Here is a 24,173-nt window from a genome sequence, read left to right on the forward strand (position 1 = left end):
GAGAGAGAGGAGAGAGAGAGGAGAGAGAGAGGAGGAATTTTTTCCGTGCGCCAGAAATGATTTCAGGGTTAAATTGCCAGCTGACTTCCTTCCTCCGGGCATGCGCACTCTAAAATGCGGATCCTGCAGCAAAAATAACGTTGCATGGTCCGTCCGGGCATGTCAGCGGATGCAAAAAATTTGGCGGATCCGCAAAAAACGGTTCCAACGGATGGCCATCCGTCAAGATCCGCCGCTAATGCATCTCAATGGAGAAAAGAACGGATCCGCCAAAAAAAAAAAAAAAAAAAAAAAAAAAATGGCGGATCCGTTTTTTTTTTTTTTTTTTTTTTTTTTTTTTAAAACGGCGGATTTTGACTGATGGTCAAAAACGGAAGTGTGAAACAGGCCTTATACAGAAAATAGGGAAATCCCTCGTCACCCGGGATTATCTGTGCACTAGATAAGAGGCGCACAGGAAACATCCAATATAGCCAGGACAGATCCATGTAACGGAAGCGAACGGAAAGTCTCAGGACTAAAGTCGTATGAAGGGGACATATCAGCGTAGGTTGGAAACCGCAGCAAAAAAGTGTCCTGTGACTAATAATGATTAAAAAAACGAATAAAAAAAAAAAAAATCAAAATACATAAAAATAATTAGTGGAAAAAAATAGCAAAAATAAAATTGTAAATCAGTAGTATAATAAAAATAATAAAGCAGAAAAATAAAATAAAGCCGAAAAATAGAAATAGTAAATGAATATCGAATGAGTGGAAAATAAATGAAAAAGCAAAACAAAATATAAAGGAAAAAAAAACGTATCAAAAAGTATAATGAGATGTCAAAAACGTACAAGAAGTTCTATAAACGTATTAGATTTTTTCCTCCGCTGCCGGCTGCAGTCAGCGCTCGCTGTGAGGGGAGTATGGCAGAGGGTTTATTTGCACGGCATGTTTGCACTGTAACCGGAGAGTGTGACGAGTCGCTGACATGTACGAGCCGCTGCCATCTCCAGTGTACACACGGCACAGATTGAGCTTCTCCAATAAATGTGATGACAGCCCTGGCTGTAGATGGGGGGCCGGCTCATTATCTCGGGATGTTTACAATGACCCCTCCATGTCTTCATGACAATTCTCACACTTTCATCTCGCCCGGTGAGCTACAATATATATTTTTTTTAATGAGGTAAATGGGCTGAGCGAGAATCCTCAGCATAAAGTGGAGAGGAGAGGACGTGGCATGGCGCTTTCTTAGTGCCCGATGCTGCTAGGTTTAAGGCGATCAGACACGGATAACATTATCCTGGGGATACGCTATCCATGTACTTGTCAGAACAACTCCCTTAATTAGCCCCCTCAGAACCACATGTACCCCATTTGCTAAATGGTAGATCAGCAATGCCAAGGGTGAGGCCAATAAGACGGCTGCCCCCATGGTCTCCGCTGGGCCCTGAGGCATTAAACAAAAATCAGCACATTCATCTGCTGAAATCCTCTGTGCTGCATGGGAACATGGCTCATTTCAGTAGGTAGCACAGAGGTCAAGTGACTGAATGGACAGATCTAATCACAGCGGAGCCCACCGGATATAGAGTGGCGCTATTACCCCTTTATTGCTCACTGACAGGTGTTCAAAAAAGGGGTAAAAAAAAATGAGATTAAAAAAAAATAGTACATTGTCCCCTATGCACAAGATAGGGATGAACTTACTAAGCGCTGAGAGTCCGACTGCTGGGAACCTCAGCGACCCCAAGTATGGGAACCGGCCTCTGCAGCCCAGTCATGAACGGAGCGGGGTGCGCATGGTCGACTTCTGCTCCATTCATTGCCTAATGGGCTGCTGGAAAATGTGGAGGGCCGTACCATTTGGGTCTATCCCTTTAGATGCTTGTGTTACAATAGATTTTTGGCGTTTTTATTTTTTTTATTTCTGCAAACTTTTAAGTCTAATATCCTAATTTTATATTTATTTTCTAGAAAAAAAAAAAAAAAAAGAAAAAATTAAGATATATATAATATATATTAAAGAATATATATGTGTGGATACAAGTTCATTTTTGTCAGAGATATAATAATAAAAAAATTATATATATATATATGCACACACGGATATACGATTGTGGGACTCCCCTCAGCTTTAGTTAGTAATGACCCCCCCGTAAAGGTCAGAGACACTGGTCAGTAGCAGTAGACCCCACGTCCGGCAGCTGTATGTGGTCATTAGCGCCGGCTCGCAGTCTTGCCACAGTAGGCAGAAGCCACCATGAGCTCATGAACACAGATGTTACAGAGGAATTCTGAAGAAGCCATGGAGGCAGGAGCACAATCTGGACGACACATTCCACGTCCTTCCCTGGAGAGGTCATCAATCAGCTGCACCACAAAGGACAGGATAAGTGGCCTCCTCATCCAGAAAGTGAGGGAGGGGGGGGACGGGTCCCTATAAAAGTGATCTTGGTTTTGGGGAGAATAGAGCCAGGAACGGGCTAGTGGGCGATTCACAGTTCAAGGACAGAGGTCAAGTGGCCAGATGCCAAGGAAGATGACACCGGATCTGGAGAGTCACAGACTGACACTGTTAGTACAGGGACATCCCTGCATGCGGAGGAGACATATTTCCTATGAATGCTGGCAGTGAACACTCAAAGCTGAGGGTTTGTTACACTGTATCCTGTCTTGATAATGCATTGTGAGCTAAATAAGCTGATAAATTGTAACAAACAGGTAGAATGCAAGTGATATGTCACAGGCTCTGTGGGGTCCCACAATGGAAATAATGCAGGAAAATGGCATTAATGGTCCGGACTATGTAAGACACTTATAAGCTGCAGCGTGGTGTGATAGCTGCTGACTCTGCTGTCACCCTCCCCCTGCACTGGCAGAGCAAGCACCACAAGAATTACCGCTGCAGGTCATCATCGCTGCAGCAGAGGAAGTGTCAGGCGGGAAGAAAAATAAGTATGAGAAATGCTGAAAAAATGAGGTGACAAAACACAAGAAAATGTGCTGACTGCACCAAGAAAACAGCTCATACAATACAAGGCTTAGCGCTAATATCCTGAAAGGCTCTGTGCTGCTGAACACAGCTCCTCCGCTTAGTTAAGGCCATTTTCCGTGAAAAGATGATCAGCAGTGCATCGCTCCGCGACGCGGGGACGCAGCAGTGCATCGCTCCGCGACGCGGGGACGCAGCAGTGCATCGCTCCGCGACGCGGGGACGCAGCAGTGCATCGCTCCGCGACGCGGGGACGCAGCAGTGCACGACTCAAGGTATGTGCTATGGACAAAAAAAAAAAACAAAGTTCGCAATGAAATTACCTTAAAGGAGTGCTGAACGACTTTTACAAAATCGATTGGTGCTCGTTATGTGTAAACCCACCTTAACTCACAAGCACACTCCTCTCCTGGACTACTTTGTGCAGCTGTGACCACTGCACCTCCCCATTACACGTACTACGCCAACATTTGCCACTTCTTTAACTTAGCTCAATGAACTTTTCTGGAAACACAGAAATCCAGCACCACATGGCTGACATTTTCTAGAACGATATCACCAGAGACTACTCACCGCAGACTGAACATCAGTAATGGTATGCGTGAGGATGATGTTGAAAACTGCGTGTGACCGGCTGCTCTCTTCGTTCATGTTGGTCGCTGCTACAGTGCGGGATTTGTTCCCTTCTGACATAAGAGACTCAATGTCCTGGAAGAAAAAGAAAAAGAAAAATCTCAACAGACGCTCATTAAGACTATTAAGTGTTATTGTCATGCGAGGAGTTGTTTATAAAGGGTTAAACCACTAAGCACATGAAGCAGGCCCCAAAATATCAGATGTATATGGTGTCTGGCATCCAGCTGAAAAGGACTCAAGGGAGGAGAGTTGTAATGCTCCTCCTACACATCCTTTTCAGTTCAATGCCAGGCACAGAACAGTCATTAGCACTCATGCTTACATCTTGCTAAAATCTCCACTACCTACCTAAAAACAAAGTTACTACTTGCCACATGAGTTAGTCAGCTCGGCCCAACTACGTTATCAATGGCAGAGTGAACACTTACCCTGTAACTGGTGACCGCCAGCTTAGAGAGTCCATCCACATACGGGCCGAGAACCTTGTGCTCCCGAACCTTAAGAGACTGTCTGCTTCTGTGGGGAGACAAGAAAAACGGAATTGTTACAATGTAGATGACTCACTATAGCGGTCATCACAAAGGGCATAAAGGGGCATCCTAGCCACCTTCTGCCATAAGTGGCATGGTTTTACTTCTCTTAGATGAGGGTTTATAAGTCAAACTGACACTTGATTAAGACCCATTTACCCTTTCGGGTCAAGCAGATCGCGGACTTTCTCATTGTAGATTTCCATGAAGGAAACTTCCACTTTAAAGCTCAATTCATCACTCTCGGCTTTTTGAGTTCTTTCGAACAGTGTGCTGCATAGTCTGGGAATCAGGCCGGGCTGGTCCGCTGTGCCCATCATTGTGTAGGACTTCCCTGAGCCTGCAAGAGAGTAAGGATGGAAGAAACCACATTACACCACAAGTAACAAAAAAGACAGATAATGAGCAATTAATATACATCACATTATAGTAGATACATTCTTGTATATAGGGGCAGTATTATAGTAGTTATATTCTTGTACATAGGAGCAGTATTATAGTAGTTATATTGTAGTACATAGGGGGCAGTATTATAGTAGGTATATTCTTGTACATAGGGTCAGTATTATAGTAGTTATACTGTAGTAAATAGGGTCAGTATTATAGTAGTTATATTGTAGTACATAGGGGCAGTATTATAGTAGGTATATTCTTGTATATAGGGGCAGTATTATAGTTATATTGTAGTACATAGGGGCAGTATTATAGTAGTTATATTGTAGTACATAGGGGCAGTATTATAGTAGTTATATTCTTGTACATAGGGGCAGTATTATAGTAGTTATATTCTTGTACATAGGGGCAGTATTATAGTAGTTATATTCTTGTACATAGGGGCAGTATTATAGTAGTTATATTGTAGTACATAGGGGGCAGTATTATAGTAGTTATATTGTAGTACATAGGGGGCAGTATTATAGTAGTTATATTGTAGTACATAGGGGGCAGTATTATAGTAGTTAAATTGTAGTACATAGGGGGCAGTATTATAGTAGTTATATTGTAGTACATAGGGAGCAGTATTATAGTAGTTATATTCTTGTACATAGGGGCAGTATTATAGTAGGTATATTCTTGTATATAGGGGCAGTATTATAGTAGTTATATTGTAGTACATAGGGAGCAGTATTATAGTAGTTATATTCTTGTACATAGGGGCAGTATTATAGTAGTTATATTGTAGTACATAGGGGGCAGTATTATAGTAGTTATATTGTAGTACATAGGGGCAGTATTATAGTAGTTATATTCTTGTACATAGGGGCAGTGTTATATTGTAGTACATAGGGGCAGTATTATAGTAGTTATATTCTTGTACATAGGGGCAGTATTATAGTAGCTATATTCTTGTACATAGGGGCAGTATTATAGTAGTTATATTCTTGTACATAGGGGGCAGTATTATAGTAGTTATATTCTTGTACATAGGGGGCAGTATTATAGTAATTATATTCTTGTACATAGGGGGCAGTATTATAGTAATTATATTCTTGTACATAGGGGCAGTATTATAGTAGTTATATTCTTGTACATAGGGGCAGTATTATAGTAGTTATATTCTTGTACATAGGGGCAGTATTATAGTAGTTATATTCTTGTACATAGGGGGCAGTATTATAGTAATTATATTCTTGTACATAGGGGCAGTATTATAGTAGTTACAGTGCCTACAAGTAGTATTCAACCCCCTGCAGATTTAGCAGGTTTGATAAGATGCAAATAAGTTAGAGCCTTCAAACTTCACACAAGAGCAGGATTTATTAACAGATGCATAAATCTTACAAACCAAAAAGTTATGTTGCTCAGTTAAATTTTAATAAATTTTAAACATAAAAGTGTGGGTCAATTATTATTCAACCCCTAGGTTTAATATTTTGTGGAATAACCCTTGTTTGCAATTACAGCTAATAATCGTCTTTTATAAGACCTGATCAGGCCGGCACAGGTCTCTGGAGTTATCTTGGCCCACTCCTCCAAGCAGATCTTCTCCAAGTTATCTAGGTTCTTTGGGTGTCTCATGTGGACTTTAATCTTGAGCTCCTTCCACAAGTTTTCAATTGGGTTAAGGTCAGGAGACTGACTAGGCCACTCCAACACCTTGATTTTTTGCCTCTTGAACCAGGCCTTGGTTTTCTTGGCTGTGTGCTTTGGGTCGTTGTCTTGTTGGAAGATGAAATGACGACCCATCTTAAGATCCTTGATGGAGGAGCGGAGGTTCTTGGCCAAAATCTCCAGGTAGGCCGTGCTATCCATCTTCCCATGGATGCGGACCAGATGGCCAGGCCCCTTGGCTGAGAAACAGCCCCACAGCATGATGCTGCCACCACCATGCTTGACTGTAGGGATGGTATTCTTGGGGTCGTATGCAGTGCCATCCAGTCTCCAAATGTCACGTGTGTGGTTGGCCCCAAAGATCTCGATCTTGGTCTCATCAGACCAGAGAACCTTGAACCAGTCTGTCTCAGAGTCCTCCAAGTGATCATGAGCAAACTGTAGACGAGCCTTGACATGACGCTTTGAAAGTAAAGGTACCTTACGGGCTCGTCTGGAACGGAGACCATTGCGGTGGAGTACGTTACTTATGGTATTGACTGAAACCAATGTCCCCACTGCCATGAGATCTTCCCGGAGCTCCTTCCTTGTTGTCCTTGGGTTAGCCTTGACTCTTCGGACAAGCCTGGCCTCGGCACGGGAGGAATCTTTCAAAGGCGGTCCAGGCCGTGGAAGGCTAACAGTAGTTCCATAAGCCTTCCACTTCCGGATGATGCTCCCAACAGTGGAGACAGGTAGGCCCAACTCCTTGGAAAGGGTTTTGTACCCCTTGCCAGCCTTGTGACCCTCCACGATCTTGTCTCTGATGGCCTTGGAATGCTCCTTTGTCTTTCCCATGTTGACCATGTATGAGTGCTGTTCACAAGTTTGGGGAGGGTCTTAAATAGTCAGAAAAGGCTGGAAAAAGAGATAATTAATCCAAACATGTGAAGATCATTGTTCTTTGTGCCTGAAATACTTCTTAATACTTTAGGGGAACCAAACAGAATTCTGGTGGTTTGAGGGGTTGAATAATAAATGACCCTCTGAATAAACTTTTCACAATTTAAAAAAAAATTAAACAAAGAAATAACATTCTTTTTTGCTGCAGTGCATTTCACACTTCCAGGCTGATCTACAGTCCAAATGTCACAATGCCAAGTTAATTCCGAATGTGTAAACCTGCTAAATCTGCAGGGGGTTGAATACTACTTGTAGGCACTGTATATTCTTGTACATAGGGGCAGTATTATAGTAGTTATATTCTTGTACATAGGGGCAGTATTATAGTAGGTATGCTCTTGTACATAATGGGTAGTATTATAGTACGTATGCTCTTGTATATTGGAGGAAATAAAATTGCACTTACCGGTTTGACCGTAGGCAAAGATACAGGCATTGTACCCCTCAAAGGCATTCTGGAGAATATTCTCACCAAGGCACTGAAAAACAACATCTTGTCCTATGGAAGAAAAAAGAAAAATCTATGTATTGGCCTGATAACTGTAGGCTCCAGGTGGAGTGTGGGATGGCACACTTTCCCTCCTGACTGTAGTTCTCTCTAGTAACTTATATGGCAAGTGCAGCCATCGGAGTCAGCACAGACCGGGGGGATGGAGGCTGTTGTCACCAATTTGCTCCACCATTCTCCGTGCGATGTCCCTGGTATTGCAGCTCAGGCCCCATCAAGTTAATTAACACCAGACACCACCCGTATGCACCTGGTCCCAGAAAATTAAAATGTCCTCACAATGTTACACAGAATTCTTCTGGACAAGTTCCTCCTAGGTGGAACCATCACATTACCTGCAAATTTCTCCGTAGCGGACTCATCCATAGACCAGAAGCAGTGATCGTATGCAAAGACCTAGAGAGAGAAAAGAAAAGTACAAGTGACATTAAAGCAACTGGATATGGACTCCCATCAATAATGGTGCACAATGACCCACACTCCTGTACCAGAACCTCTTCATTGTTCACATCAAGTTCAAGCAAACTATCCTGCACTCACTGAGCCAGATGGTGCAACAATTAAAAAAAAAAACAAAAAAAAACTTCTATCCTCACTGAGCCAGGCACAAAAGAGCACTCATGTACTCACTGGACCAAGCACAAAAGAGAACTCCTGTACTCACTAAGCCAGACACAATAGAGAGAACTTCTCCTTTGTGCTTGGCTTTCTGAGTAAAGTAGTTTTCTTTTGTGCCTGGCTCAGTGAGTACAGTAGTTCTCTTATGCCTGGCTCAGAGAGTACAGCACTCCTGTTCACTGGACCAAGCACAAAGGAGAACTCCTGTACTTACTAAGCCAAGCACAAAAGAAAACTAATGTACTCACTGAGCCAGGCACAAAAGAGTACTTATGTACTCACTGGACCAAGCACAAAAGAGAACTCCTGTACAACACTAAGCAAGGCACAAGAGAACTTTTCTTTTGAGCCTGGCTTTCAGAGTAAAGAAGTTCTCTTTTGTGCCTGGCTCAGTAAGTACAGTAGTTCTCTTTAGTTTTCTTATGCCTGGCTCAGAGTACAGCACTCCTGTTCTCACTGGACCAAGCACAAAAGAGAACTCCTGTACTTACTAAGCCAAGCACAAAAGAAAACTACTGTACTCACTGAGCCAGGCACCAAAGAGAACTCCTGTATTCACCAAGTCAAGCACAAAAGAGAACTCTTGTACTCACCGAGCCAGGCCCAATAAATCACTCTTTACTTGCAGTACTAGGTACAAAAATGAACGTGTACACTCTCCCAAGTAAGGCATAAAATTCTGTAGTCTGCACACATTGCTGGACTACCTGTGTGAAATACTGGGTAACTGAATGCTCTGGCAGACTCACTGAGCCAGGTACTAGAAAACTGTCCTGTACTGTATGTGCCGGGACCGAACACAGCTGTTCTCTGCACCCTCTGCGGTGACCTTTCTGCCATTTTATCTCCCCGGACACAGGTGACCCTGTCTAGCCTCTCGGCACTTCTAGGTTGGCGTCTAATGAAGCAGAAGGGTGAACCAGGGAATAACCAGTAGGCAGAGGGAAGGCGCTGCCGCTAATCATTTCTACTCATTACTTCACTTTTCCTTTCTGCAGGACATTTTTTCATGACATCACATCCTCTAAACACATCATAAATCAGAGTCTCGGGGCAGTGCGGACCCCAAGATTGGGACCACAATCTGGTGACATGTCCACAGCCCCGGCCGTGATCCCAGCAGCTCCTCACTCTCCGGGGGACATCGACTGCTGCATTCCCCGCACACAGGCAGACTTTACTTACTTTTGGCTGGTTCCTGGGAGATTCATGGAATCCATCGGAGAAGAAGGGAAGAAGCAAACAGAGGAAGCCATTAGTAAATATTCCCAGCCTAATCCCATAGGCACGCAGAGAAATCGAATATTATGTATACACAGCTGACATACACGTAGAGCGGAGGCAGCAACCTGAGCAGCTAAAGCTGCTGGAAAACTCCATCTCACAGCAAGCTGGGACTTGTGGTGTCACAGAGCAGAAATGCTGCAGATTACATCTCACTTCCACGCAGAGATACGGTCTTTAAAACATAAGAGCCAAAGCCCCAGGCTGACAGCATGTAATGGCACGGAGCAGTGCTGTCATGGAGGCTGTGCTGGTCACCATCCTCATCAATGTCCCCACATACACCCATACTGACCACTGCACCAGCTAAGCAAGGGCTAGATATTGATATGGATGGTGGCCAGTAGCGCAGCCTCAGTTTTGGGGCCTGTAAGAGTCATTAGAAATAGATAGAGGAATACCCAAATACACGGATGTAAACCCCACATCTCCCTGAATGCATCGCAGTGGCATGAAGAGCTTTGATGCTCACTACATGGGACAGGTGCCCTTTAAACATGGCCCTCTCTGTACCTGTAGAATTGAGGCGATGATTAAAGGGCAAGTCCCGGCCTAATGGCGGCACTGGTGGAGTCTGTGATCCCAGTTTGTCAATGATTTCCAGAAAGAATGGGTCTGCTGAGAGAGCAAAGCCCCTCGGCACAGCTCAGATCTCGGCATGTCCGTGGAGAGAGGCAGTAGGTAGGCCGGAGTTGTGGGTGCGCCAACCACCCCCCAAGTGACTGCGCCCTCACCACAGAAGACATCACAGAGGTATTCTACATGCACATCATGGGAGGGCAGGAGGGGATGCCCGTCATACACGTCGTGCCAGGACACCATCGGGCACTCGCTGCTGGTATTGTGGCTGTACTTCCTATTTAATCATTCGTTCCTCGGAGCGGCAGGTGAATGAGCACTTCCATTAATTGTTCCGTAATTACAAAGGAAATTACGCCGAGCACGTTCTCCCTATGGGAAATATCAATGTGAGATTAACCCTGTATGGCACAAGCTGCCAGGGCTGAAGTTTAATACAAAGAGGTGACTGGAGCATTTGAAGAATGTGCCGAAACTGGCCAAGTCTACTTCACTAACGTAGCAGCAGAGCCCACCCGCCAGGCAGGTGCAGCAGCAGAGCCCACCCGCCAGGCAGGTGCAGCAGCAGAGCCCACCCGCCAGGCAGGTGCAGCAGCAGAGCCCACCGGCCAGGCAGGTGCAGCAGCAGAGCCCACCGGCCAGGCAGGTGCAGCAGCAGAGCCCACCGGCCAGGCAGGTGCAGCAGCAGAGCCCACCGGCCAGGCAGGTGCAGCAGCAGAGCCCACCGGCCAGGCAGGTGCAGCAGCAGAGCCCACCGGCCAGGCAGGTGCAGCAGCAGAGCCCACCGGCCAGGCAGGTGCAGCAGCAGAGCCCACCGGCCAGGCAGGTGCAGCAGCAGAGCCCACCGGCCAGGCAGGTGCAGCAGCAGAGCCCACCGGCCAGGCAGGTGCAGCAGCAGAGCCCACCGGCCAGGCAGGTGCAGCAGCAAAGTCGACCCGTCCATGCAGCACCCTACAGTTACCATAAGTTGAACATTCAATTCCTTACAGATTGAATTTGGTTTCCACTTCCAATATCATGAAAACAATCAAGACAACCATGCTTTATTGGAAAGTTCCTTACACTATAATGCTATGAAGAAGCCGATTTCCAGTTTGGAGCCGCCCTACTACAAAAGACGTCTAGACTGATGGGAGGGCACGGGCGTACTTCGCTGGCCGCACGCAGCATGAGCTTGTCAGACCTGTAGGACAAGAATTGCTGCGTCCGCTCTGCACAGCGACAGACTTTACGGACATGAGCAGAACATGCTCTGCAGAACTTTTATTAACGGAGTGCCCCCTTCACATTCCTTAACCGGTCACTTACACCACAGATCAGGACCTCCTTGCACACTTTACAGATGTCAAGCACCCCACAGAAGAGGCATGCAGACTTATGCAACAGAACCCCTGAGAGCAGGCCTGGAAAACAGAATCCATGGGGCAGGGCAGGCCGTCACTGTACAGGTGGATCCAGGAACCTGATTACAGGGCATCTGAGCGGTTGGTCCAGCCACAAACACCCCTAGTTCTGGAATGCCTGTGGAGGAAGCATCACACATAGGATGGCAGCACTGCTCGCCCGGTGATACGGACAGTCTTCACCACAAAGCTACAATGTCTGCGGCTCTAAGTGATTAGTGTGACACTTTATATCTTATGTCGGGGTTTGAGCTCTCGCTGTCATCTGTGAGGTGTCTGGTGCTTGTATGATGATATCTGTCGCACATCCACCAAATCCAAGATAGAGTCAAATTTTAAAGGATTTGGAGCATTAAACCCTATACTTAAAGCTTAGCCATTAGAATCCAGATTGTCCCGCATATGGTGCACTCAAAAAAAAAAAAAATGAAATAAATACATTCAGCTCCTCCCTGGTTTCTTACAGTTGTAGCAGAGATGAATTTGTTAATTTGTTACTTTCCTGCTGTCCGTAATTATATTTTATGGCCAGCCCCGTCGTCCCTGTCCCCAGAAGACCCAGAGGCCCAACTCCAAGGAGCTGGTTGATCCCGGTGCTCCGTCGAAGTAGAACCCCCATGCACCACCTTATAAATCTGGCACTCCAGCATCCAATACACAGACTCTGTCCAATCAATGCATCTCAGCTCCCAACAATGTCCAAACAGCACGTAGGTGTAACACATGCTCCGATAGGATTCAGCAATCTGCACGGCTTCCCAAAAGTTTAACCAGAGGTGGACAACCCCTTTAAGCTCATGGATCATTTTAATGGGAGCCTTGTGTAAAAGTATTTTAGAAGTCACCGTTATTCAAAAGTCTTTTCAATTTCAGAAGTCAAAACAGATTGTAGCCCAACGTATCAGCAGATTAACACAGAGAGACGCCACGTAATCCACGTTCATTGTGCATTAACACACGGCTAATATTAATCCGACAGCGCAAGCTGCTGAGGGTGGAGAGACAGAAGTACAGCACCTGGATCACTACTGAACCATCGTAGGGTTAACCAGACCTGCACAGATGTGGAGTCACAAAGAGCTCCAAGAATGGAGACACCGGAGATCGGATCAATCAACATTCACTGCACAAAGGAAACACGCACAATACGAAGTACCGCATCATTCATCTCTGGAGATTGCAGCATTATAGTAGTCATATCCCTGTACACAGAGGCAGTATTATAGTAGTTATATTTTTGTACATAGGAGCAGTATTATAGTAGTTATATTCTTGTACATAGGAGCAGTATTATAGTAGTTATATTTTTGTACATAGGAGCAGTATTATAGTAGTTATATTCTTGTACATAGGTGGCAGTATTATAGTAGTTATATTCTTGTACATAGGGGCAATATTATTATAGTAGTTATATTCTTGTACATAGGGGGCAGTATTATAGTAGTTATATTCTTGTACATAGGAGCAGTATTATAGTAGTTATATTCTTGTATATAGGGGCAGTATTATTATAGTAGTTATATTCTTGTATATAGGGGCAGTATTATTATAGTAGTTATATTCTTGTATATAGGGGCAGTATTATTATAGTAGTTATATTCTTGTACATAGGGGCAGTATTATTATAGTAGTTATATTCTTGTACATAGGGGCAGTATTATAGTAGTTACATTGTAGTACATAGGGGCAGTATTATAGTAGTTACATTCTTGTACATAGGGGGCAGTATTATAGTAGTTATATTCTTGTACATAGGAGCAGTATTATAGTAGTTACATTCTTGTACATAGGGGCAGTATTATAGTAGTTATATTCTTGTACATAGGATCAGTATTATAGTAGTTATATTCTTGTACATAGGGGGCAGTATTATAGTAGTTATATTCTTGTACATAGGGGCAGTATTATAGTAGTTATATTCTTGTACATAGGAGCAGTATTATAGTAGTTACATTCTTGTACATAGGGGCAGTATTATAGTAGTTATATTCTTGTACATAGGAGCAGTATTATAGTAGTTATATTCTTGTACATAGGGGGCAGTATTATAGTAGTTATATTCTTGTACATAGGAGCAGTATTATAGTAGTTATATTCTTGTACATAGGGGCAGTATTATAGTAGTTACATTCTTGTACATAGGGGGCATTATTAGTTATATTCTTGTACATAGGGGCAGTATTATAGTAGTTACATTCTTGTACATAGGGGGCATTATTATAGTAGTTACATTCTTGTACATAGGGGGCAGTATTATAGTAGTTACATTCTTGTACATAGGGGGCAGTATTATAGTAGTTATATTCTTGTACATAGGATCAGTATTATAGTAGTTATATTCTTGTACATAGGGGCAGTATTATAGTAGTTATATTCTTGTACATAGGAGGCAGTATTATAGTAGTTATATTCTTGTACATAGGGGCAGTATTATAGCAGTTACATTCTTGTACATAGGGGGCAGTATTATAGTAGTTTTATTCTTGTACATAGGAGCAGTATTATAGTAGGTATATTCTTGTACATAGGAGCAGTATTATAGTAGGTATATTCTTGTATATAGGGGCAGTATTATAGTAGTTATATTCTTGTATATAGGGGCAGTATTATAGTAGTTATATTCTTGTACATAGCAGTATTATAGTAGTTATATTCTTGTACATAGGAGCAGTATTATAGTAGTTATATTCTTGTACATAGGGGCAGTATTATAGTAGTTATATTCTTGTACATAGGAGCAGTATTATAGTAGTTATATTCTTGTACATAGGGGGCAGTATTATAGTAATTATATTCTTGTACATAGGGAGCAGTATTATAGTAGTTATATTCTTGAATATAGAGAGCAGTATTATAGTAGTTATATTCTTGTACAGTTGAGCTGCCATTCACAACTGACTGGAATTAGTAAAAATTTCTGTATCCTTCAGAAGTGAATGACAACCAATCACAAGGGAACCACACTGCATTAATGGAGCCAATTTATCCCTGATTGGAGTTGATGTGGTCTAGTGGAGCACATTAGAGCATTTACATGGCATTTAAAGAGAAAGAAAGAAAAAGTTAATATTTAATGAAAATAATGCAGAGATACAAGTTAATTGAAATCAATAGCAATACTTAAGAAAATTACAATGTTTATCTGACGTAAAAGATGTCAGACCCAGATGGCAGCTGATATACAGACAGACTTCGTGATAGCCTGGCTCCTGACATCGACCATAACAATGATGCAGTCTTCACAATCCTTCATAGCTGAGATCAACCCCCTCTAAACTCTGCTGAGCCGGTCCCATAAGGACCCTCTGCTCTCTAGAAGGAAAACATTAAGATTTACTTAAAAGACTGTAGCTTTCCTAGCGCCCCCTGGTCTAAATTATGGGAATTTTCCAAAAACAGTGATGTCCACAAGATTTAAGTGGTAGAAGAACCAAGCAAGAACATACAAATGTCCCTACAGTCCCTCCTCAGACTCCACCTGCAAATTTCTAATATTCAAGGTTCTTCATCAGTGATATGAATAAGACAACACAACAAAGGAACCATGAAATGACAGACTGCATGAAAACCAAATCCATTCCAATTTACAACTCTCACTACAATGAATGATTAAACAGTTCCCAGAACAAAAGAGGAATTACAACGACGTCTGTGCTCCATGGAGACCGAGGACACCATAAAAAGTCACCGCAGCCGTAAAAGCCACTCCGAAGAGAGATTCCTTCATTAACTTTGTTTATGAGGACAATTTCACCAACAGGTTGACGGCCAAGATGATCTTTGACAATTGAATCCCTTCGATGTGGTGACTGCTGTGGTCAAAGACAGAGTCACGGCGACCATCGTGGGGGTCGCATGGGGCAGATGTGGGACTAAATCCAGTTTGTGTCTTCACATCTGCTAACCATAAACTAGTGGCCAGACCGTAAGACAGGGAACAATTGCCGATTAATGGTTCCCCAATATGTCATTTTCCTGAACAAATTAAAGAAGGTGCAAATGCAACCAGCACCTTAGAGTTATTCCGATTTGGCAAATTTTAACCAAGACTCTCCCAAATATGTCTATCATAAATCAGTCCTGATGTACTCGATTTACCCCCATTTGCTAATCCCAGTTTGTTCAGGCTCCTTTCGCTACACTCCAGAGACTGTGGAGAGAGTTAAACATGGCCCCAACTACTTCCTAATGGATCTTGAAGCTACAATTTCCCCACAACCCTGAGGATGCCCGTTCACATACTCAACCACCACTTCAAAAGGTGCCTACAGATCCGAATTTACACCCTAAATGCTGAGTATGACAAAAAAATGAATGAGGTGAGTGACTTCTACGTGGAACAGATGTATGAAGAGCTAACATCTATTCTTGAGATATCTAAGGAGACTTCCTTCTTTTGAGTCAACGGTGCAACTCGTTTCGCCATTGCTCTTTAAAAACAGGGCCATCGAGGTTTTCCTCATCCAGCAAAACTTCTCTGATAACTAGACATGGCTCCATTAACATGTACAGTTATCTACCCCCAAATAATTGTCCTGGAAAAGAACATTTCTTGCAAAACGTTTGACATGCCTTGAATTTAAAGATGTTCCCGTCTTTCTCAACTGTCTTTAGTCTATCTTCAGCTACAATCCGTAGTACACAAGGTACCAGGTGTTACTTAAGTTGTAGATATCCAAACGCCTTCCTGTGTGCAGAATCCCAATTTCTGGACATGCAAGTTTAATATTTTGGATCTAAACTCATTCATAAAACATCTAACTCTCGTTAACATGTCCTCAGATGACCCCTTGTATGGATGTCTAGAAGTTGTCTTTGTGTAGGCCACCAAAGAATGAATGGATTAACGATTTCACTTCCTCATCTAGGAGATCCCAGCTCCTCTCAGCCAAGAGTATCACAAGACGAGGATGAAGGGAGACTATCCAAGAACCAGCAAAGAATCTCCACGCTGTAACGTCCCAGCGATGAGAAGTCAGACGATTCTCCTACCGACGCAACCTCTACACGACGTGGAAGAAGCTTCAAACTGGCCATAAACTTGAGATTCATGTTGTGTAAATTGTTTCAGGATCAGATTGTGATTCATAATAATTGTTTATTTCCCACGTAGATAATCAGCACCATCAGAGAACCCTGTGCTCCCGAAAAATGAAGAATTAACTTAATTTTGGTTTTCAGGCCCCAACATTTTTTTACATTTTTTTGTCTTACAGCAAGCTATTGTCTGTTCTTTTTAGCGGGTTAGTTTTCATTGGCCGATCAGTAGATTTTTTTAAAATTTTTTGAGGAAAACATGCAAACTAAAACAGGACATGTTAGAGTCATGTTAGGGGATCCGGGTGTCGATACCCACAACGAATCACTACAAAAAGGTTACAAAAAAAGAGCCTAGATCACATATGTCAAACTCTGCCCCAAGGATTAAATCTGGTCCACAGGGTGAGAATATTTGACCTGCGACGCCGGGCGTGTATCCCAAGTATATTTGGCAAGCAACACCGGCATCGCACTTTCTTATTGGCATCCTAGATACAGACACAGCTGATAGCAATGATGGAGGAAGGAGCGTCCCCCTCTATCATTCCCCCTCTGCATTTGACGCCTCAAAGTAATGGGCGCGATGACGTCATTATAACATGTCAGCTGTACCGAGAAGTGCAGAGGATCTGAAGGCACCATGAAGAGATCGGAGCAGCGGGGGAATGGGCAGAGGAGAGTATTATTTAATGTGGGGTTTATTATACTATATGGAGAGCTATCTGAGACTTTATTCTGTATGGAGCACTATGTGGGGCCATTATACTGTATGGAGCACTATATGGGGCCGTTATTCTGTATGGAGCACTATGTGGGGCCATTATTCTGTATGGAGCACTATGTGGGGCCATTATTCTGTATGGAGCACTATGTGGGGCCATTATTCTGTATGGAGCACTATGTGGGGCCATTATTCTGTATGGAGCACTATGTGGGGCCATTATTCTGTATGGAGCACTATGTGGGGCCATTATTCTGTATGGAGCACTGTGTGGGGCCATTATTCTGTATGGAGCACTGTGTGGGGCCATTATTCTGTATGGAGCACTGTGTGGGGCCATTATTCTGTATGGAGCACTGTGTGGGGCCATTATACTGTATGGAGCACTATGTGGGGCCATTATACTGTATGGAGCACTATGTGGGGCCATTATACTGTATGGAGCATTATGTGGGGCTATTATACTATATGGAGCACTATGAGTCTCTTTATGCTGTATGGAGCATTATGTGGGGCTATTATACTGTATGGAGCACTATGAGTCTCTTTATGCTGTATGGAGCATTATGTGGGGCTATTATACTATATGGAGCACTATGAGTCTCTTTATGCTGTATGGAGCATTATGTGGGGCTATTATACTGTATGGAGCACTATGAGTCTCTTTATGCTGTATGGAGCACTATGTGGGACCATTTTACTGTATGAAGTGCTATGTGGAGCCATTATATTGTATGGAAAGTAATGCAGGGCCCAGTTATAGTGTAGGGATGACTAGGTGGAGCCCAATATACTGTATGGAAATCAATGCAGGGCCCAGTTATACTATATGGAGGATTATGTGGGGCTCAGTATACTTTGTGTCATTATCCTGTATGGAGCACTATGTGGGGCCATTATCCTGTATGGAGCACTATGTGGGGCCATTATACTGTATGGAGCACTATGTGGGGCCATTATACTGTATGGAGCATTATGTGGGGCTATTATACTGTATGGAACACTGAGTCTCTTTATGCTGTATAGAGCATTATGTGGGGCCATTATACTGTATGGAGCACTATGAGTCTCTTTATGCTGTATGGAGCATTATGTGGGGCTATTATACTGTATGGAGCACTATGAGTCTCTTTATGCTGTATGGAGCACTATGTGGGACCATTTTACTGTATGAAGTGCTATGTGGAGCCATTATATTGTATGGAAAGTAATGCAGGGCCCAGTTATAGTGTAGGGACGACTAGGTGGAACCCAATATACTGTATGGAAATCAATGCAGGGCCCAGTTATATTATATGGAGGATTATGTGGGGCTCAGTATACTTTGTGTCATTATACTGTATGGAGCACTATGTGGGACCATTTTACTGTATGAAGTACTATGTGGAGCCCAATATATTGTCTGGAAAGCAATGCAGGGCCCATTTATACTGTATGGAGGATTATGTGGGGCTCATTATCCTGTTCGCAGCACTCTGAGGCAATTATACTGCATGGAGCACTATGTGGGGCCATTATGCTGTATGGAGCACTATGTGGGGCCATTATGCTGTGTGGACTACTATGTGAGTCCTTTTATGCTTTATGGAGCACTATGTGAGTCCTGTTATGCTGTAAGCACTACTATGTGGGGCCATTATGTTGTATGGTGCACTATGTGGGGCCATTATATCATATGGAGCCCTATGTGGGGCCATTTTACTGTATTAAGCCCTATGTGGAGCCATTATATTGTATGGAAAGTAATGCAGGGACCAGTTATAGTGTAGGGACAACTATGTGGAGCCCAATATACTGTATGGAAATCAATGCAGGGCTCAGTTATACTATATGGAGGATTATGTGGGGCTCAGTATACTTTATGCCGCACTTTTTGTGGCCATTATACTGTATGGAGGACTGTGTGAGGATTACAGTTGGAGAATGATACAGTACGTGTGGAGGAATTCACTGTGGGGACACCTATTGTGTGTGGGGGTAATTTTGTTTGCATTATACTTTGTCATCTATTATTATTCAAGGTTATTTATCCTTTGTTATTACATTTTTAAAATTCAGCCATCGGGCCATATGCTTTTTACTGCACTTCCATAAAATTATATTACTCCAATACTTTATTCTAAGATGTATTCATTAAAATGTATTTGTTAGTGGGACGACCCCTTTAAGATGGTTTCCATGTGAAAACGTTGGTTATATTTTTTAAGGAAAAACTTCCTCAATTGTAGACATTATTTTAATAAATATCAATGTTGGCTCACGACTTTGTAAAAAAAAAAACTTTTAATTTTGTCCCTCTGTGTATTGGAGTTGAATATCCCTGACAAAGATGAATGGTCTCTCCTCGTAGGCGAAGGCTCTGGGAAAGCGTATGAGCGCCTCTACAGTCATGGAGGAGGCCGGGGCTCGGCTTAGTGCTTCTGCTCCTTCGTTTAAATGATTATTGGGGGCTTCATCACTCTGATCCTACCGACCTAAAACGTGTGACAAGTCTCTTTGTGGAAGAGAAGATACTCAAATGTTTCATTTATATTATTTTTGAATGTTTAGGTCTGTGCCCACTTACTGTTAGCGGCAATCTTTAAAAGCACCACGGTAACATTATTAATATTTTACAAATCAATCAACTAAAACTCAGGGAACACCCACACAGGGTAAAGGACCAGGACTGGGGAAAAACACATTATATGAAGGTATTAGTCACCACTGACATTTACAAGTATTTTCCAGAAGCCAAGAAATCCTGCACAACACAAGCTCCAATTATGAGGAAAATACACAAATCCAAAACACAAAACCAGCCAAAAAGCAAAACACGATGCGAGCAAAAGCAATCTGTGGGTCATATTACTTGTTGCAGAGAATACAAAGCCAAAAAGATTTACGATGTCAGCATAACAGTAGTTATATTCTTGTACATAGGGGGCAGTATTATAGTAGTTATATTCTTGTACATAGGAGCAGTATTATAGTAGTTATATTCTTGTACATAGGGGCAGTATTATAGTAGTTATATTCTTGTACATAGGAGGCAGTATTATAGTAGTTATATTCTTGTACATAGGAGGCAGTATTATAGTAGTTATATTCTTGTACATAGGGGCAGTATTATAGTAGTTATATTCTTGTACATAGGGGCAGTATTATAGTAGTTATATTCTTGTACATAGGGGCAGTATTATAATAGTTATTTTCTTGTACATGGGGGCAGTATTATAGTAGTTATATTCTTGTACATAGGGGGCAGTATTATAATAGTTATATTCTTGTACATAGGGGCAGTATTATAGTAGTTATATTCTTGTATATAGGGGCAGTATTATAGTAGTTATATTCTTGTACATAGGGGCAGTATTATAATAGTTATATTCTTGTACATAGGGGACAGTATTATAGTAGTTATTTTCTTGTACATAGGGGGCAGTATTATAATAGTTATATTCTTGTACATAGGAGCAGTATTATAGTAGTTATATTCTTGTACATAGGGGCAGTATTATAATAGTTATATTCTTGCACATAGGGGCAGTATTATAGTAGTTATATTCTTGTACATAAGGGACAGTATTATAGTAGTTATATTCTTGTACATAGGGGGCAGTATTATAGTAGTTATATGCCTGTACATAGGGGCAGTATTGTAGTACGTACCGTATACTGTTGCACAAAGAGGACAATATGTAACATAGAAAATTAGTGGGAAGTAGGATCTTCAGTTTGCTTTAACTGCTAATCCTAGAAAGGTTTTAAAATCAGTTTTTAAAAACATGTAGAAAGTTTCTGGTTATTTCTAGAGTGAATTACTGACATGTTAAGTCTGAAATTACGTAGTTGAAACTGTCCTTTGATAAGATCCGACAAAAGAAAACTATAGGGTTAAAAGTTCAGCTTAAAGCTAAGTATAAACATTACATCAGTGAAAATAGGATGCGAAAGTAAACTCCAGAGGAGGTGGCAGCCTTGCTTTATACCTGGCTATCAGGAACTCAACACTTCACATTAAGAGAGGCCTCCTGCAGAACACACCTGTTATAAGTGAAGAAGGAAAGTGGTGTGGCCAGATGGAACAAGGAGCTGCAGAGCCACACACCTGGATATACAAGGGAGTGGCCTGTCCAGTTTATGCAGTTTCCTATGTAAACTATGTTCAAGGGCAAAATTCAAACATGTGTGTTTTTACAATCTGATGTCTTTGCATAGCGGAAATAAACGGTTTCATCTGTACCTATGAGCCAACATGGAAGTCACAAAACAAAAATAGAAAAAAAATAAAGGAAACTGCCATGGGCTCCTGTTATTTGCCTTTGGTGTTTCTGTCTCCCATTACAGTCCCTTAAAATGTCCCCGCCCACCAAATCGGACCCTGAAGGGCCCCGCCCACCAAATTAGACGCAGAGTTGCCCCAACCACAAAATCAGACCCTGAGGGGCCCCGGCCACAAAATTGGACCCTGAGGGGCCCCTGCCACAAAATCGGATCCAGCCTCCTTTTCAGTGACATATAGTGAAAGTCTAATACAGAACTGTACAAAAGCTTTAGGCAGGTGTGGGGACAAAAAAAGCTGTAAAGCAGGAAAGTTCCAATATACAAGTGATAGTTTATTTTTCTCAATTAACAAAAAGCAAAATTAATTTAAAAAAAAAATCTAAATCCCATAAATATTTGGTCGCCTCCATCACTTCTCGTCACTTACACAGATTTCGAAGGAACCTGCAGAGAAGTTGTTCTAAACACCTTGTAGAACTGACCCCAGATCTTCTGTGTACGAGGCTTGGGCAGATCCTTCTGTCTCTTCATGTGATGTCAGACAGACGAATGATGTGAGATCAGGGCGAGATCAACACTTCCAGGACTCATTGTTCTTCTTCACTAATGGATTACGTGATGGATAAGTATCTGCCTGGATTTCTAAGCACTGCGAATACCAAAAAATGGGCAACGTTGAGGATCCTAGAAGCAGTGGTCGGCCAAGTAAACTTAGTGCAGCAGATGAAAGACACATGTTACTTCCCTTCTAAAATCAGAAGATGTCTAGCAGTGCCACCAGTTCAGGACTGGCAGCAATCAATGGGACCACCTACACCCATCTACTGTTAGAAGTTGATTGGCCAGAAGTCATCTTTATGGAGGAATTGGAAAAACCAAACCTTTAACATAGAAACAAGGGACACGCCACCCAACTATATACAAAACCATAAGAACTGGGGTGCACAAAAATGTCAGCAGATGCTCAGGACTTAGGAGTCAACATGGGAAATATTTGGGTGTCAATGAAGACAGTTTCTTCCCTGGATGCCGGAGAGTGCCAAAATCATGAGGGTCTGCAGGAGCAGTGAAGCACGGTGGAGGGTCCTTCAAGTTTGTGGGGGCATTTCAGCAAACAGGTATTGTGGATTTGGTCACGATTAATGGTGTCCTCAATGCTGAGAAATCCAGGCAGATACTTACCCATCATGTAATATTACCAGGAGGCGACTGATCATCTCCAAATTTACTCTGCAGCCGGACAGTGTCCCTCAACATCCAGCCAATGTAATTAGGAATGAGGAGCCCTAGGGGTGATGATCCGGCCCCACAGAACCCTGATCTACCAAAGTCCAGCTTTATTTTCACACCTATCTAAAAGTTTTGCACAGCACTGTATACAATGACAGAGAATGTGTCTTTATATAGGAAGCCAGCTCATGGCAGAGGGGTTAATTATAGGACGCACTTAGGAAATTGGGGCCCAGCTGTGCAGGACTGCAGCATACAGGGAGGACAGTCCCAGCTGGAGAGGTAAAATACACCAGGAGGCAAGGAACCAGGGGGCACAAGTCAGCTGAAAAATGCAAAGAGTCAGGCTTGGCATGTCATCTGCGGAGAGATCACCTGACAGTGTGCAGAGCAGGCGGGGAGGGTGAAACTAAACCAATGTTACTCTGCCCAGAAGCTTGTGATCAGGGTGACGTGTCCCTACAAACGCAGAACGTCCTGAGCCCAATTCCTGACCAGGCAGCACTTGCATTTGATGAGGCTGCCTTCTGCTCTCCTGCATGCAGCGGTTGTAAGGGCTGACATCGGGTCATTGGCGACCGACACTGGATCACGGGGCTATCCCTAATCATTTATTATGCTGCTTCCCTGCTGGCGATTGTCTTCATGCACACTCATGATCTCATTGCTTTAATGACCCCGCATGAAAAAACTACAACGACTCTGCAAATAGTGTTGCACAAAAATATACTATAATTTGGTGTGTACAGCACTAATGCAAAGCTATACAAACCCAAGCTCAGCTGGTTAGTAGCAGCATGGTGCAGCCCCCAAAACCCCACTTCAGGGGCCAAGAAAGTTACATGACTTTGGATATTCAGAAAAGTTGGAGTAGAATGCAGTGTATCAATTATTCACTGGTGTAATGTGAGGCACAAGGTTCTCCATCCCCCACTGATCTTCAAAAGGCAGACTACAAACTGGAGGAAGAGCAGCTCTGGAAGATGTACAGGATAAGTAATATATTTACAGACACTCCACCAGCAGAATAGTGAGAGCAGCTCTGGGGTATAATACAGGAGGTAACTCAGGATCAGTAATGTAATGCATGTACACAGTGACTGCACCAGCAGAATAGTGAGTGCAGCTCTGGAGTATAATACAGGATGTAACTCAGGATCAGTAATGTATGTACACATTGACTGCACCAGCAGAACAGTGAGAGCAGCTCTGGGGTATAATACAGGATGTAACTCAGGATCAGTAATGTATGTACACAGCGACTGCACCAGCAGAATAGTGAGTGCAGCTCTGGAGTATAATACAGGATGTAACTCAGGATCAGTAATGTAATGTATGTACACATTGACTGCACCAGCAGAACAGTGAGTGCAGCTCTGGAGTA

General features: G+C 42.8%; 1 protein-coding gene across 3 annotated transcripts in view; it reads right to left on the minus strand.

Annotated features, from left to right (window-relative positions):
• The window catches only part of KIF13B (kinesin family member 13B), a 183,772-nt gene that overhangs the window by 134,083 nt on the left and 25,516 nt on the right, over positions 1-24,173 (minus strand). For all 3 annotated transcript variants that reach the window (XM_073586354.1, XM_073586355.1, XM_073586356.1), the window contains exons 3-8: positions 9,452-9,464; positions 7,984-8,044; positions 7,547-7,639; positions 4,306-4,486; positions 4,045-4,132; positions 3,554-3,688 (exon numbers count right to left, since the gene is read on the minus strand). In XM_073586354.1, coding sequence (XP_073442455.1) covers positions 3,554-3,688; positions 4,045-4,132; positions 4,306-4,486; positions 7,547-7,639; positions 7,984-8,044; positions 9,452-9,464 — 571 coding nt within the window. The remainder of the gene's footprint in view (positions 1-3,553; positions 3,689-4,044; positions 4,133-4,305; positions 4,487-7,546; positions 7,640-7,983; positions 8,045-9,451; positions 9,465-24,173) is intronic.

Source organism: Dendrobates tinctorius, unplaced genomic scaffold, assembly GCF_039654945.1.
Source record: "Dendrobates tinctorius isolate UK_male_01 unplaced genomic scaffold, ASM3965494v1 ptg000093l, whole genome shotgun sequence".
Taxonomy (NCBI): domain Eukaryota; kingdom Metazoa; phylum Chordata; class Amphibia; order Anura; family Dendrobatidae; genus Dendrobates; species Dendrobates tinctorius.